This window comes from Oncorhynchus mykiss, chromosome 7, assembly GCF_057628025.1.
Source record: "Oncorhynchus mykiss isolate SJ-2025 chromosome 7, ASM5762802v1, whole genome shotgun sequence".
Lineage (NCBI taxonomy): Eukaryota > Metazoa > Chordata > Actinopteri > Salmoniformes > Salmonidae > Oncorhynchus > Oncorhynchus mykiss.
The window spans coordinates 12,321,307-12,336,587 of NC_143028.1; the positions used below are offsets into that span (position 1 = coordinate 12,321,307).

Consider the following 15,281-nt stretch of genomic DNA (forward strand, 5'->3'; position numbering starts at 1 on the left):
GACAGTGGACATTACCACCCTTTGATGTGGGATTCAAATAGTACAGCCTCAAATTAACATTTAAGCACCTCTAATCTGACACTAGTTTGTTAGCTATTTGATACTATCAAATGATGAAATTAGTTGAAATCAAATTAGATGAATAAAATATTATAGTAAATAGCCTTCAGAGGAAAAGCAGGATCATAGAGTTGATTATCAGTGTCCTTTTTAGGAAGTGGTTCTGTGATTCTCCATAATGTAAGATGTAAAACAGACGTCACTTAACAGCAGGAAATCTTTCTGCCCAGCCACTCCTTTTCGTCCCTAGCCAACCTGTTCCTTGTTCCTAGACTCTAATTTCATTTTTGCTTGCGTTAAGTACGTGAGAAACACATACCTGAAAGAGTGCCAACACTGGGTATAGAAGTGAAAACATTTGGTGTCTGAATCATATTGACATGTTTCTGGTCCTGGGTCAAGTGTATCATGTTCTTGTTTCTCTCAAGTCATGCATCAAATGTGTTGAACGTTTATTTATAATGAAGTGATATGGCAATAGCAATTAGACTATACAGTACATATAAAGTCACTCTTTACAAGTATATAATATTTTTATAGAAACCACATCAATGTTGTAAACCTCATAATGGCATAATAAAATCTGATAAAAGGTTTTCTATTTACAGGATCACAGTGCAGTATATAAACTATTGAAGGAAAATATATTGCCATGATAGTAATGTCCACACAGAATTAAACAGAACACTGTACTATATTTCATGCCATATCTGTGGCTGCTGGCCTTTCAGCTGAAGCTGTGTTACTGGGCTTACTGACGACAGCCAGGCTGAGTTTGAGGTGAGTCCTGAACTTGGTCCACCAGGAACCCCAGGGGAACACACTGAGGAAGGCCTGCTGGAACTTGTCCCCGGCCAAGGTGTACAGAGCCAGGTTAAAGAAGGTGTTGAGCCCCGCTATGGGCCTGGACACGATATAAGCGGTGTGGACCCAGCGCACCAGCATACATGACGACTCAGGCTTCATCCTGGTGTCTACTCTAAGGATCCTCAGGATGTGGTATGGCAGGAAGCATACCACGAACACCACCAGGATCAGTACGTTGAGGCGGCGTGCCCGTACCCGGCAAGGGTTGTGGGTGTGCGGCCCCTTGGCTAGTTCACGGACCACACCGGCGTAACACACCACCACCACCACCAGGGGCAGCAGGTAGCCCAGCACGGTCAGCAGCCAGCCGTACCACCACAGGACAGCCGGGTCGCCGCTAGCAAAGTCCAAACAATGGGTCTTGTTGTTTTTAGTCTCCATGGTGATCATGGTGAGCATGGGCACAATCTCTGCCACAGCTATGGCCCAGACCACAGCGCACGCCAAGATACCCCACCTCCTCTGCTGCACCTGCGCCGCCCTCAGAGGATGCGCCGCCACGACATATCGAAACACAGCCAAACAGGTGAGAAACAGTATACTACCATATAGGTTAAAGTGGAACCCGAAACGCAGAAAGCGACACATGAAGTCGCCCAGGGTCCAGGATTCACCGTTGGTGTAGTAGTAGACCATGAAAGGCAGACTCAGAACATACAGAAGATCCGTCAACGCCAGGTTGAACATGATGATACTGCTGGACTTCCAGGGTCGTAGCTTGATCAGGTAGATGGCGATGGAGGTGACGTTACCCAGCAGCCCCACAACGAAAATGATGCTGTACATGACGGGCAGGTAGTAGCGTTTCATCAGGGTGTCCACATTGGTGCAGTTATCGTCGGATTTGTTCCCGTTGTAGATGGCGCTAGACATGACCGTGCTGTGAGTGTTGTTATAGGCCTAGAAGAGGAACCCAAGTAGAGACAAACAGTTATATAATTATATACAATACAAGTCAAAAGTTTGGACACACCTACTCATTCAAAGGTTTTTCTTTATGTTACTATTTTCCACATTGTAGAATAATAGTGAAGACATCAACACTATTAAAAAACACACTGAATCATGTAGTAACCAAAAAGTGTTAAACAAATCAAAATAAATTGTATATTTCAGATTCTTCAAATTAGCCACACTTTGCCATGATGACAGCTTTGCGCACTCTTGGCATTCTCTCAACTAGCTTCATGAGGTAGTCACCTAGATTGCATTTCAGGTGTGCCTTATTAAAAGTTAATTTGTGGTATTTCTTTCCTTCTTAATGCGTTTGAGCCAAACAGTTGTGTGTGACAAGGTAGAGGTGGTTAACAGAAGATAGCCCTATTTGGCAAAAGACTGAGTACAAGTTAATGTCAAGAACACCTCAAAAAGGCAAAGAGAAATGACAGTCTATCATTACTTTAAGAAATGAAGGTCATTCAATCTGAACATTTTCTTCAAGTGCAGTCGCAAAAGCCACCAAGCGCTATGATGAAACTGACTCTCATGAGGACCTCCACAGGAATGGAAGACCCAGAGTTACCTCTGCTGCAGATGATAAGGTCATTAGAGTTACCAGCCTCAGAAACTGCAGCCCAAATAAATGGTTCAAAGAGTTCAAGTAACAGACACATCTCAACATCAACTGTTCAGAGGTGAATCAGGATTTCATGGTCAAATATCTGCAAAGAGACCACTACAAAAAGGACACCAATAAGAAGAATAGACTTGCTTGGGCAAAGAAACACGAGCAATGGACATTAGACCGGTGGAAATCTGTCCTTTGGTCTGATGAGTCCAAATTTGAGATGTATTTTTCCAACCCTGTGTCTTTGTGAGATGCAGAATAGGTGAATGGATGATCTCTGCATATATTGCTCCCGCCGTGAAGCATGGAGGAGGAGGTGTGATGGTGTGGGGGTGCTTTGCTGGTGACACTGTCTGTGATTTATTTAGAATTCAAGGCACACTTACAATTTTGATGAAACTATCCAGGACTGTAGAACCCACCAACAGTAACTTTCACTGCTTTTAGGCCTACTTCTACCACAGTCAACACTATTACTACTACTATTACTACTACTAATACTGCTTCTGCTACTACTACTGCTACTACTACTAGTACTGCTACTGCTGCTACTACTACTACTACTACTACTTCTGCTACTACTACTGCTACTACTACTACTACTACTACTATTTCTAAAACAGTCACTTACCCTCACCTTTTCAACACTAGCCTCTAACAATTTCAACTTTAAAACTTATTCTACTAATACTAATTCAAAATGATTATTTCTAGTTCCCTCTGGTCCCATTATCACAAAAGGTGTGAGACAGTGTCAGGTTTGTCTGGCAGCCTACACAAACAAAAAAATCCACACCATGCCAGTGCAAAGTTTACATCTCAGGTCTGATTATTCCTTCTCATTTTGTTACTTACATTTTTACTCTGCACTTCATGTATTCTTTCTTTCAGAAAATAATGTAACATGTGCAGCCACCTAGTAAGTATGATCAACGCCAGACTAGAATCTAAAAAATCATCCTTAGAGTTTCTTTGTACTATACACATTGAGTCAGAAGCCCCGTTTATACCTTGTTCTAACATGCGTCCTTTGTCCTGGTCTAAAATCATTGACAGGTAACACCATGTCTTAAAATAAATAAATACATTTTTTTTTTTAAATGTGTCAAATAATCTGCATACTGGGAGGCACCAGCGAATCTGGTCACAATGCAGACACAGTGGAAGGATAGGAGACACATTTTAATACCGTGTGTAGATGCAACGTTAACAATTTGGGCACATTCAGAATATGGAAAAGATCAGAAAAAAAGACGCATGTTAGCACCAGGTATAAACAAGGCTAGAGACACAGTTAGTAATATGGAAACTTACTGTCAGTCAGTCAGTCAGTCAGTCAGTGCTGTTCCCTCAGTCATCGATATCCTGTCTGAGACTTTCCTCCTCCTCCTCTCTCTTATACATCAGCCACCTCTAGTCCCTCCTTTCAGCTCCATTAAACCTCCTACAGCTCTGTCTGGGCCCCACTACGGGAAAACACAAGCATGTCACGCACTGTGCCTTTGTTGGGCCTTACCTCATTGGCTTCTGCATAGAACCCTTATTCACAAAGAATTCAGATCCTATTTCAGCTGTATTTGACATGAAACTATTGAAAATATACGAGAAGGACAATAATACTTCCTCTTCACTATGGGTACAGTACATCATTCCTGTGCAGCAGTTAAATAAAGGGAGAAATAGCGTGGAGTACATCGAGCTGCGTTATTCCCCCTCAGTTCAAGCCCTGACCGTAGATTGCTTTGTATGTTTCTATTTTTAGTTTGGTCAGGGTGTGATGTGGGTTGGTATTCTATGTTGTAGGTCTAGGTTTTCTTTTTCTATGTGTTTGGCCTGGTATGGTTCTCAATCAGATGAGGGTGTCTATCGTTGTCTCTGATTGAGAGCCATACTTAGGTAGCCTGTTTTCCCATTTTGAGTTGTGGGTGATTATTTTCCGTTTCAGTGTTTTCACCATACGGGAAACTGTAAACTCCACACTGTTTCGGTTTTCCTTTATTCTTCTGTTCGTTTGTATTTAGTGTTCAGTTTATTAAAGGCATCATGAACACGTACCACCCTGCGCTTTGGTCTACTCCTTCTTCCACCAATGAAAATCGTTACAGGTTTAGTGGCTTAGTGTTACTGTACTGATTTATGTCACATGTCCTGCATTTGGCATCAGCCTGCAGGTTGATATGCTTGATATATGTTGATGACGGACATTAGTGAACTAGAAATGGATGCCGGTGAAAACAGTCAAAAGCTGTGGTGGTTGTAAGTATTTTGTAATGTTACAGTGCAAGTTCAACTCATGAATGTAAAGGGTATCTAGAGGAAGTTACGATCTAGTGAAAATGCCCACATTTACAATAGTACAACATATGCTCCTAATATTCTTTGTGGTGAATGTGGAATTTGTTTCTTGAGTTTTGGTGTAATATTCACCTTTATTTCATCTCTAGGACAGACTAGGTAACATAGAGATTTCTAGTTCGGGGTCACCAGGGGTGTAAAGTACTTAAGTAAAAATACTTTAAAGTACTACTTAAGTAGTTTTTGGGGGTATCTGTACTTTACTATTTATATTTTTGATAACTTTTACTTCACTGCATTCCTAAAGAAAATAATACACTTTTTACACACCCAAAATTAATCATTACATTTTGAATGCTTAGCAGGACAGGAAAATGGTCGAATTCACACACTTGTCACGAGAACATCCCTGGTCATCCCTACTGCCTCTGATCTGGCGGACTCACGAAATAGAAATGCATTGCTTGTAAATTATTTCTGCGTTTTGGAGAGTGCAACTGGCTATCTGTAAAGAAAGAGGATTGTACCATCTGGTTTGCCTAATATAAGGAATTTGAAGTGATTTATACTTTTACTAAGGTATGACAATAGGGTACTTTTTCCACCACTGTGGGTAACGGAGATCAACCTCCTGTATGTCAAATCTACTGTGGAAATCTTTAGGGACCTACAGTATTGGTATGACACATACTGTGGTGTACATTGTGTATGCATAATGCAGGACAGTTGTTTAAACCTGCCAATGAGTTGATGTTTAACCTGTTTGTTTTTACTTTACGAACCGGCTCACACCTATATTTATTTTCCTTATTTACCATATCTTAGACTTGAATCTAGTATAAAATGTGTGCTATTCGCAGACAAATATTTAATCGGGATCGGTGTCCCTTCCACGGGACGGATGAGCTAACATAGGCTAATGTGATTAGCATGAGGTTGTAAGTAACAAGAACATTTCCCGGGACATAGACATATCTGATATTGGCAGAAAGCCTAAATTCTTGTTAATCTAACTGCACTGTCCAATTTACAGTAGCTATTACAGTGAAAGAATACCATGCTATTGTTTGAGGAGAGCACACAATTTTGAACATGAAAAGTTATTAATAATCAAATTAGGCAGATTTGGGCAGTCTTGATACAACATTTTGACCAGAAATGCATTGGTTCTTTGGATCAGTCTAAAACTTTGAACCTACACCGCTGCCATCTAGTGGCCAAAATCTAAATTGCACCTGGGCTGGAATAATACATTATGGCCTTTCTTTTGCATTTCAAAAAAGATGGTACGAAAAAAACATTAGAACAGTTGTTTTTTTCATTGTATTATCTTTTACAAGAACTATTGTGTTATATTCTACTACATTCCTTTCACATTTCCATAAACTGCAAAGTGTTTCCTTTCAAATGGTACCAAGAATATGCAAATCCTTGCTTCAGGGCCTGAGCTACAGGAAGTTAAATTTGGGTATGTCATTTTAGGTCAAAAATGGAAAAAAAGAGGTTAATCCTTAAACTAAACTAGCCATGAAAAATGGCGACTACTGTTACTCCAAATTCAAATCAACCATAACAGGAGTATTTTAACAAATGTTTATTTTACAAAAAAGCTAGCTAAATACACATTGTGGGTTACTCTATAGTGAGGGAAACTAATATACTGATGCGGTCTTCACTGACGCAAAGTAGATGTTGTTTATATTGTACCGAAATTCACCTGAGATCATAAATAGACTATTTGAAACTCAACACAATCAACCAATAAGAGTCCACATTTGAGTTGTCATGTGACGGTGACACCCCCTCTATTACTGAAATGGAAAGACAACCCAGAGAAGATGGTGGTAATCCAGGCAGACAGAGGGCATCATGGGGAAATATGACAGGGCAACAAGGGTCTAGAGTTTGGGCATCTTGGCAGCATTGAGGCGCATGGCTACGCAGGAGGAGCCAGCGGCGTAAAGCATCTCCCTCAGCATCCCGCTCCATTCCTTCTTGTCCTCCTCGTACCTAACACAGGGAAAATGAAGATACAGTGATGAGGAACAAACCATGTGTTTGATACCATTCCATTTACTCCATTCCTGCCATCATTATGAGCCATCCTCCCCTCAGCAGCCTCCACTGCTCACATTTAACCCATAGAAAACATTATTTTCACTACGGTCACGCTTGAATAACTGTTTACTTAACCATGTGTAGTTCCATAATCAAAATAATGACTTCTACACTAGCTCTATGGTCTGACATGCTCAGGTCTTAGAATGATAGACTACAAACAGCTGCAGCTCACACCATATCTTTAGCACGACGCACGCACGCACGCACGCACGCACGCACGCACGCACGCACACACACACACACACACACACACACACACACACTTGATTTTCTATTGTCGATGGGACCTAAAATGTATTTCCATTCAAAATCTTATCTTCCCTAAATAAGGAGCTTTTCAACAATGTTTACCGGAACGGTAGAGGAAGAGATTGAAAGGTTGACAAGAAACAAAAGCCAACAATCAATTGCAGCTAGAGACAGGAGGATCTTGTTACACACAAAGGACTACTCATTTATATTCATATTCAAGTTTCTATATTGTTCTCACTGTGTTATGGTAGAAAGATACTATACAGAGGTATTTTTTTACTGTCAGAGAGTTCACTCAAGTGTTTCTTTGCGTTAGATAATTGCTTTCAGCTTTGAATCTGAAATAAGGTCTGCACTCCCACAAGGTAGGGTGGACAGTGGACATTACCACCCTTTGATGTGGGATTCAAATAGTACAGCCTCAAATTAACATTTAAGCACCACTAATCTGACACTAGTTTGTTAGCTATTTAAAACTATCAAATGATGAAATTAGTTGAAATCAAATTGCATTAATAATGTATTATACTGTAGTAAATAGCCTTCAGAGGAAAAACAGGATCATAAAGTTGATTATCAGCATACCACCCTGCATACCACTGCTGGCTTGCTTCTGAAGCTTAGCAGGGTTGGTCCTGGTCAGTTCCTGGATGGGAGACCAGATGCTGCTGGAAGTGGTATTGGAGGGTCAGTAGGAGGCACTCTTTCCTCTGGTCTAAAAAAATATCCCAATGCCCCAGGGCAGTGATTTCGGATGGGAGGTTAAACAGGTGTCCTGACTCTATGAGGTCATTAAAGATCCCATGGCACTTATTGTAAGAGTAGAGGTGTTAACCCCGGTGTCCTGGCTAAATTCCCAATCTGGCCCTCAAACCATCACGGTCACCTAATAATCCCCAGTTTACAATTGGCTCATTCTTCCCCACCTACTCCCCTGTAACCATTCCCCCGGTCGTTGCTGCAAATGAGAACGTGTTCTCAGTCAACTTACCTGGTAAAATAACAAATAAATAAAATCAGTGACCTCATTAGGAAGTGGTTCTGTGATTCTCCATAATGTAAGATGTAAAACAGACGTCACTTAACAGCAGGAAATCTTTCTGCCCAGCCACTCCTTTTCGTCCCTAGCCAACCTGTTCCTTGTTCCTAGACTCAATTAAATTTTTGCTTGCGTTAAGTACGTGAGAAATACATACCTGAAAGAGTGCCAACACTGGGTATAGAAGTGAAAATATTTGGTGTCTGAATCATATTGACATGTTTCTGGTCCTGGGCCAAGTATCATGTTCTTGTTTCTCTCAAGTCATGCCAGAACAATGCATTAAATACCCACTGAGCTCTGAGACAGATATTGGATTGTTAAACATTTATTTATAATAAAGTGATATGGCAATATCAATTAGACTATACAGTACATATAAAGTCACTCTTTACAAGTATCTAATATATTTATAGATACCCCATCAATGTTGTAAACCTCATATTGGCACAATAAAATCTGATAAAAGGTTTTCTATTTACAGGATCACAGTGCAGTATATACAATATTGAAGGACAATATATTGCCATGGTAGTAATGTCCACACAGAATGAAACAGAACACTGTTTTATATTTCATGTCCTTATTTTATGCCATATCTGTGGCTGCTGGCCTTTCGGCTGAAGCTGTGTTACTGGGCTTACTGACGACAGCCAGGCTGAGTTTGAGGTGAGTCCTGAACTTGGTCCACCAGGAACCCCAGGGGAACACACTGAGGAAGGCCTGCTGGAACTTGTCCCCGGCCAAGGTGTACAGAGCCAGGTTAAAGAAGGTGTTGAGCCCCGCTATGGGCCTGGACAGGATATAAGCGGTGTGGACCCAGTGCACCAGCATACATGACGACTCAGGCTTCATCCTGGTGTCTACTCTAAGGATCCTCAGGATGTGGTATGGCAGGAAGCATACCACAAACACCACCAGGATCAGTACGTTGAGGCGGCGTGCCCGTACCCGGCAAGGGTTGTGGGTGTGCGGCCCCTTGGCTAGTTCACGGACCACACCGGCGTAACACACCACCACCACCAGGGGCAGCAGGTAGCCCAGCACGGTCAGCAGCCAGCCGTACCACCACAGGACAGCCGGGTCGCCGCTAGCAAAGTCCAAACAATGGGTCTTGTTGTTTTTAGTCTCCATGGTGATCATGGTGAGCATGGGCACAATCTCTGCCACAGCTATGGCCCAGACCACAGCGCACGCCAAGATACCCCACCTCCTCTGCTGCACCTGCGCCGCCCTCAGAGGATGCGCCGCCACGACATATCGAAACACAGCCAAACAGGTGAGAAACAGTATACTACCATATAGGTTAAAGTGGAACCCGAAACGCAGAAAGCGACACATGAAGTCGCCCAGGGTCCAGGATTCACCGTTGGTGTAGTAGTAGACCATGAAAGGCAGACTCAGAACATACAGAAGATCCGTCAACGCCAGGTTGAACATGATGATACTGCTGGACTTCCAGGGTCGTAGCTTGATCAGGTAGATGGCGATGGAGGTGACGTTACCCAGCAGCCTCACAGCGGAAATGACGCTGTACATGACGGGCAGGTAGTAGTGTTTCATCAGGGTGTCCACAGTGGTGCAGTTATCGTCGGATTTGTTCCCGTTGTAGATGGTTCTAGACATGACCGTGCTGTGAGTGTTGTTATAGGCCTAGAAGAGGAGCCCAAGTAGAGACAGACAGTTATATAACTGTATACGTATATAGTGAGCTCCAAAAGTATTGGGACAGTGACACATTTGTCATTGTTTTGCTCTGGACTCCAGCGCTTTGGATTTGGAACGTAACCTCCCCTGTAATTGTAATGGTGAGAGGTTAGCATGTCTTGGGGGTATGATATTTGTACGTCTGTAATTTTCTCACTCTTCGTTATTCATGATTAATTCAGGATTGTCCTTAACCACGGTGCCGTGAAGGTGTGCGCACACATCACTGAAGACCCTTCATTGCATGAGGAACACAACAGCGCTGTTGACAAACTTGCTAAGCAGGGTGATACCGGGGATTTCACTCTGACAGATGCAACACCTGTCAGTGCAGTTCGTGTTACTGCTATGGATCTTAAGGAGTATCAGAAATAGTTGTGGTCTCTGATGGGGAATTAGAGGCTAACTTGAAGTGGGATTCACTGCTGACTGTCACGTTCTGACCTTTATTTCCTTTGTTTTGTCTTTATTTAGTATGGTCAGGGTGTGAGTTGGGGTGGGCAGTCTATGTTTGTTTTTCTATGTTGGTTTTTGTGTTCAGCCTAGTATGGTTCTCAATCAGAGGCAGGTGTCGTTAGTTGTCTCTGATTGAGAATCATACTTAGGTAGCCTGGGTTTCACTGTTGGTTTGTGGGTGTTTGTTTCCGTGTGAGTGTTTGTCGCCACATCGTACTGTTTGGGTTTTTGTCACATCGTTTATTGTTTTGTATTTCAGTGTTCAGTTAGTTTTTATTAAATCGTCATGAACACTTACCACGCTGCATCTTGGTCCGATCCTTACTGCTCTTCAGACGAAGAGGAAATCTGCCGTAACAGAAACACCCACCGCAAAAGGACCAAGCGGCGTGGTAACGGGTAGCAGCAGCGAACACAAGACTCCTGGACTTGGGAGGAGATTATGGACAGTAAAGCACCATGGGCACAGCCAGGGGAGGGAATATCGGCGTCCCAAGGCAGAGCTGAAGGCAGCGAAGGCAGAGAGGCGCTGGTATGAGGAGGCAGCACGGCAGCGCGGCTGGAAGCCCGAGAGGCAGCCCCAAAAAAGGCACTTGGTGAAGCCAAGTAGGAGACCTGCGCCAACTTCCCAGGCTTTCCGGAGAGAGAGGGACCGGGCAGGCACCGTGTTATGCGGTGGAGCTCACAGTCTCCCCAGTGTGTGTGCATAACCCGGTGCGGTACATTCCAGCTCCTCGTATCGGCCGGGCTAGAGCGGGCATCGAGCCAGGTGCCATGAAGCCGGCTTTATGCATCTGGTCTCCAGTGCGTCTCCTCGGGCCGGCGTACATGGCACCAGCCTTACGCATGGTGTCCCCGGTTCACCAGCAAAGCCCAGTGCGGGCTATTCCACCTCGCCGCACTGGCCTGGCTACCGGGAGCATTCAACCAGGAAAGGTTGGGCAGGCTCAGTGCTCAAGAGCTCCAGTGCGCCTGCACGGTACGGTCTATCCAGTGCCACCTCCACGCACCAGCCCTCCGGTGGCAGCCCCCCGCACCAGGCTGTCTCTCCGTCTTCTGCCTACAGGTGCTCCTGCCTGTCCAGCGCTGCCAGAGCCTACCTCCTGTCCTGAGCTGCTAGAGTCTCCCGTTTGTCCTGAGCTGCTAGAGTCTCTCGTCCGTCTGGCAGTGACGGAGTCTCTCGTCCATTCGGGACCCATGGCGTGGGTCCCCAGTCCAAGGTCGGCGGCGAGGGTCGCCACTCTAAAGAGGCCACGGAGGCGGGCTAAGAGGCGCACTAAAACTATGGTGGAGTCCACGTCCCGCGCCAGAGCCGCCACCGCGGACAGACGCCCACCCAGGCCCACCGCTATAGGTTCAGGTTTTGCGGCCGGAGTCCGCACCTTTAGGGGGGGGGGGGTACTGTCACGTTCTGACCTTTATTTCCTTTTGTCTTTATTTGGTATGGTCAGTGCGTGAGTTGGGGTGGGCAGTCTATGTATGTTTTTGTGTTCAGCCTAGTGTGGTTCTCAATCAGAGGCAGGTGTCGTTAGTTGTCTCTGATTGAGAATCATACTTGGGTAGCCTGGGTTTCACTGTTGGTTTGTGGGTGTTTGTTTCCGTGTGAGTGTTTGTCGCCACACGGTACTGTTTCGGTTTTCGTTTTCATCACATCGTTTATTGTTTTGTATTTCAGTGTTAAGGTCGTTTTTGATAAATCGCCATGAGCACTTACCACGCTGCATCTCGGTCCGATCCTGCATTCTCCTGTTTCCTCTGATAAAACAGCTCAACTCGTGAAGCAGTTCTATTGGTGGCCGGGTTTGGTTGCTAATGTGGACCACTGGTGTAAGACCTGCTTGGTGTGTGCTTCTGTTAACCAGGGGTGGCCTGGCCATACAAGGCTCGCCAGGTCAGACCCACCGAGGGGTACCTGGGAGTCTTTGCAGATCGACTATATCGTCCCCCTTCAACCTGCAAGGTTGCATCCCCACAAGGAACACATCTGTGCACACGACAGCACGTGTGTTGGCTAACCAGATCAATCTTTGCGGGGTCCCAAACTGCTTCAAATCTGTTTTTTTTTTCTATTTCTGTCTGAACAGGCTGGTGGTAGTTGTCCCCTGGACCACAGAGGCCAGGAGAGTGATGGGACCAACCTACATTTAGTTCGGACAGTGAGTAGAGCTTAACCATGCTCTGGTATGGAAGCATAGTGGGCCATACACAAACAACCAGATTCCACTTTATCCATAGGAGTAACAGGAACAGATAGATACATGGCCCTCTGTGGTTATCTCAGGACCAAATTGTGCCACACAGATCTGCTGTAACATAGGACCCAGCCATCTTCCCGCCTGCATAGACAATGACTTTCTGTTCATTCACATAGATATCAAGTTTAATCTTGGCATTTGTTTCCAACACAAAATAACAATCTGTTTCCAGTTATTGAATAAACCAAATTCACCCAAAGGCATACTGAACACACTTCATTCTGTTTATAACAATGAATCCCAAGAAGTGTTACCACATGACGAATCTGCTTCCTGTCACATATAGGTGCAAGCATGATGCACATCATTACAGGACACATCAGCACATTGTTATTGTATAATCAGTCTTTTCCCATAGGTGACCTCTGCAGACCCAGACCATTCGTCTGGACAAAACTGCAGGGAGGGTATATACTGTGTTGGTTCGTGTGCTGCTAATTTCAACAGCCTGGACAAATGTAAAGAGTTGTTCATGGTCAACAAAGTATTGTTTTAACTTCATTACATGTCAGTGGAGGCTGCTGAGGGGGAGACGACTCATAATAATGTCTGAAACGGAGCTAATGGAATGGCACAAAACACATGGAAACCATGTTTGATGTTGTTGAGACTTTTCCACTCATTCCGCTCCAGCCATTACCAAGTGCCCATCCTCCCCAAGTAAGGTGCCACCAACCTCCTGTGCTACATGCGGTTACCACAATCCAACAGTGTCCATAACCATATCCAGTCCCTAAAGTTGGTCCTGTTAAAAAAAACATTAACACAACCCTTTTGCATGATACTAGTCTAGTTACGATTCATGTGTTCTACAACATATCTAATATTCTGGCAGCATTCCAGGTTCATTGTAGCAGTAATGGTAGAACACACATGGTTGAAGACACGTATTGAGGATTTGATTTCAGGTTACAAGGGTAGACTTAATCACAGCTTTGACTGGCCTCTTTGGGCTGGAATTTCCATGTCTAAGACATATCAGCTGGCTAAACAATGACAATATACTGCATGGATTTCAAATCAAGTAGTTACTGGTTTTCAGCACCTGACGCTTGGTGTTGATAGTATCATCAAGGCCATCAAGTCAGAAGCTGACACATTATTGAAGCTTAGTCTCATGGTTTTTGTCTAAACCCACACTGTGGAACACATAACTTATAGAACTTACACACAGGACTTGTTCACAGCTGCACGGCAGGAGATATTGGATCTCTGCCTGGGTAAGGCACCACGCCATGCGCTGAATAACCTTATTGTTTCACTTGAACTAGAGAAATGGTTCAAGTCAGACAATATTCAGAATATTCTATGTGCAGAACTGTTAGCTGCTGTGATGTACAATTCTAGAGGATATTTTGGCTGTATTTGTTTTTATTTAATTAACTTTCCCTTTTATTTTTCCGGACCAAACATTTCCAACTCGAGCTCCACCCTTTGTGGGTGGTCATTAAAGACCAAATCATAAAATGTGATCACTTTGATGGCAATTTTTTTGTGAATGGTACCAATACGTTGTTAACAACTTGGTCTTGTTGTCCTGAGACTTCAAGTTATGTAATTTGCACCTGTAATACATTGTCACGACTTCCACCGAGGTCGGGCCCTCTCTTTGTTCAGGCGGCATTCGGCGGTCGACGTCACCGGTCTTCTAGCCATTGCTGATCCATCTTTCATTTTCCATTGGTTTTGTCTTTATTTTCTACACATCTGGTTTTCATTATCCAATTACATGTTCATGTATTTAACCCTCGTTAATGATTATTTACAAGATTATTTCTATGTTCTGTTCAGTTCATGATGGCTGGTTTTTCAAAGGGTGCTGTGTTCACCCGTGCGTAATATTTACCGTTGGTTATTGGTCAAATGTATTTGTTTTACCTTGTGCCTTTATTTTTTGAGTAAAGTACGTTGCTCCCTCATTTTGCTATCCTGCGCCTGACTTCATGCACCAGCTACACTCACCTTCTGACATACATTGCAATCTATAACTTTTAACGATACTGTACTGATGAGCGTATGATCATTGCATGCTATCCTAGTGTCTCATACCCAGTGGCGTGTGATAAGCGAGATTACTGTAATTATTTCTTGACCTGTCCAGCTAACCACACTTTCTGCTTGGAAGTGACTGAAGATTTCACAATAGGAGAGCTGAATATTCTAGGCAGGGTACCCATGAACACTATTGCACCCTGGTGGGAGGATACCTATGAGATGAGCACCAGGTCTCTGATGGAGTCTATGGCCATGGTTCAGGAGCTTCTGCAGGATTCCAGCTACCATCTTGCACACTCCCAGGTCATAGTCAACCTGGCCAAGAAGACCTCAACTATCCTGACCAGAGCCTCCCTTGCCTCAGCCATATACGCATACACGTGGTGGGACTGGGTGTACCGCCCGTGCATCTTGGCAAGCCAGCTTGTGGTAACTATAACTTTAGTACAGTGTTGCTATTGCAGACATTGGATCACCTCTCTTCGAAAGACCACTTCAACTTCTTTCGCTATGGCACCTCTGGTTCTTTCCCAACCCAGAGGTGCCAAACAGGGGATTATTGTAGTCGAAAATAGAGAGAGTAAACTAATGTGAACGATGATGAAGGCCAGTGATGAAGCGTCTAGCGACTTGCTGGCCCGGAGCCCAGTGTGATGACTCAATCACG

At 44.0% G+C, this 15,281-nt stretch overlaps 2 protein-coding genes across 2 annotated transcripts; both read right to left on the reverse strand.

The window, feature by feature from the left end:
• Positions 1–495: 495 nt before the first annotated feature.
• LOC110527411 (2-oxoglutarate receptor 1-like) lies at positions 496–4,035 on the reverse strand. The gene is made up of 2 exons (XM_021608662.3): positions 3,809–4,035; positions 496–1,827 (listed from the first exon to the last, which is right to left on the reverse strand). The coding sequence occupies exon 2, from the start codon at positions 1,798–1,800 to the stop codon at positions 760–762; it is 1,041 nt and encodes a 346-aa protein (XP_021464337.1). The 5' UTR covers positions 1,801–1,827; positions 3,809–4,035; the 3' UTR covers positions 496–759.
• Positions 4,036–8,509: 4,474 nt separating this feature from the next.
• Positions 8,510–10,192, reverse strand: LOC110527412 (2-oxoglutarate receptor 1-like). The gene has a single exon (XM_036984414.2). The coding sequence runs from the start codon at positions 9,825–9,827 to the stop codon at positions 8,790–8,792; it is 1,038 nt and encodes a 345-aa protein (XP_036840309.2). The 5' UTR covers positions 9,828–10,192; the 3' UTR covers positions 8,510–8,789.
• Between the last annotated feature and the right edge of the window lie 5,089 nt (positions 10,193–15,281).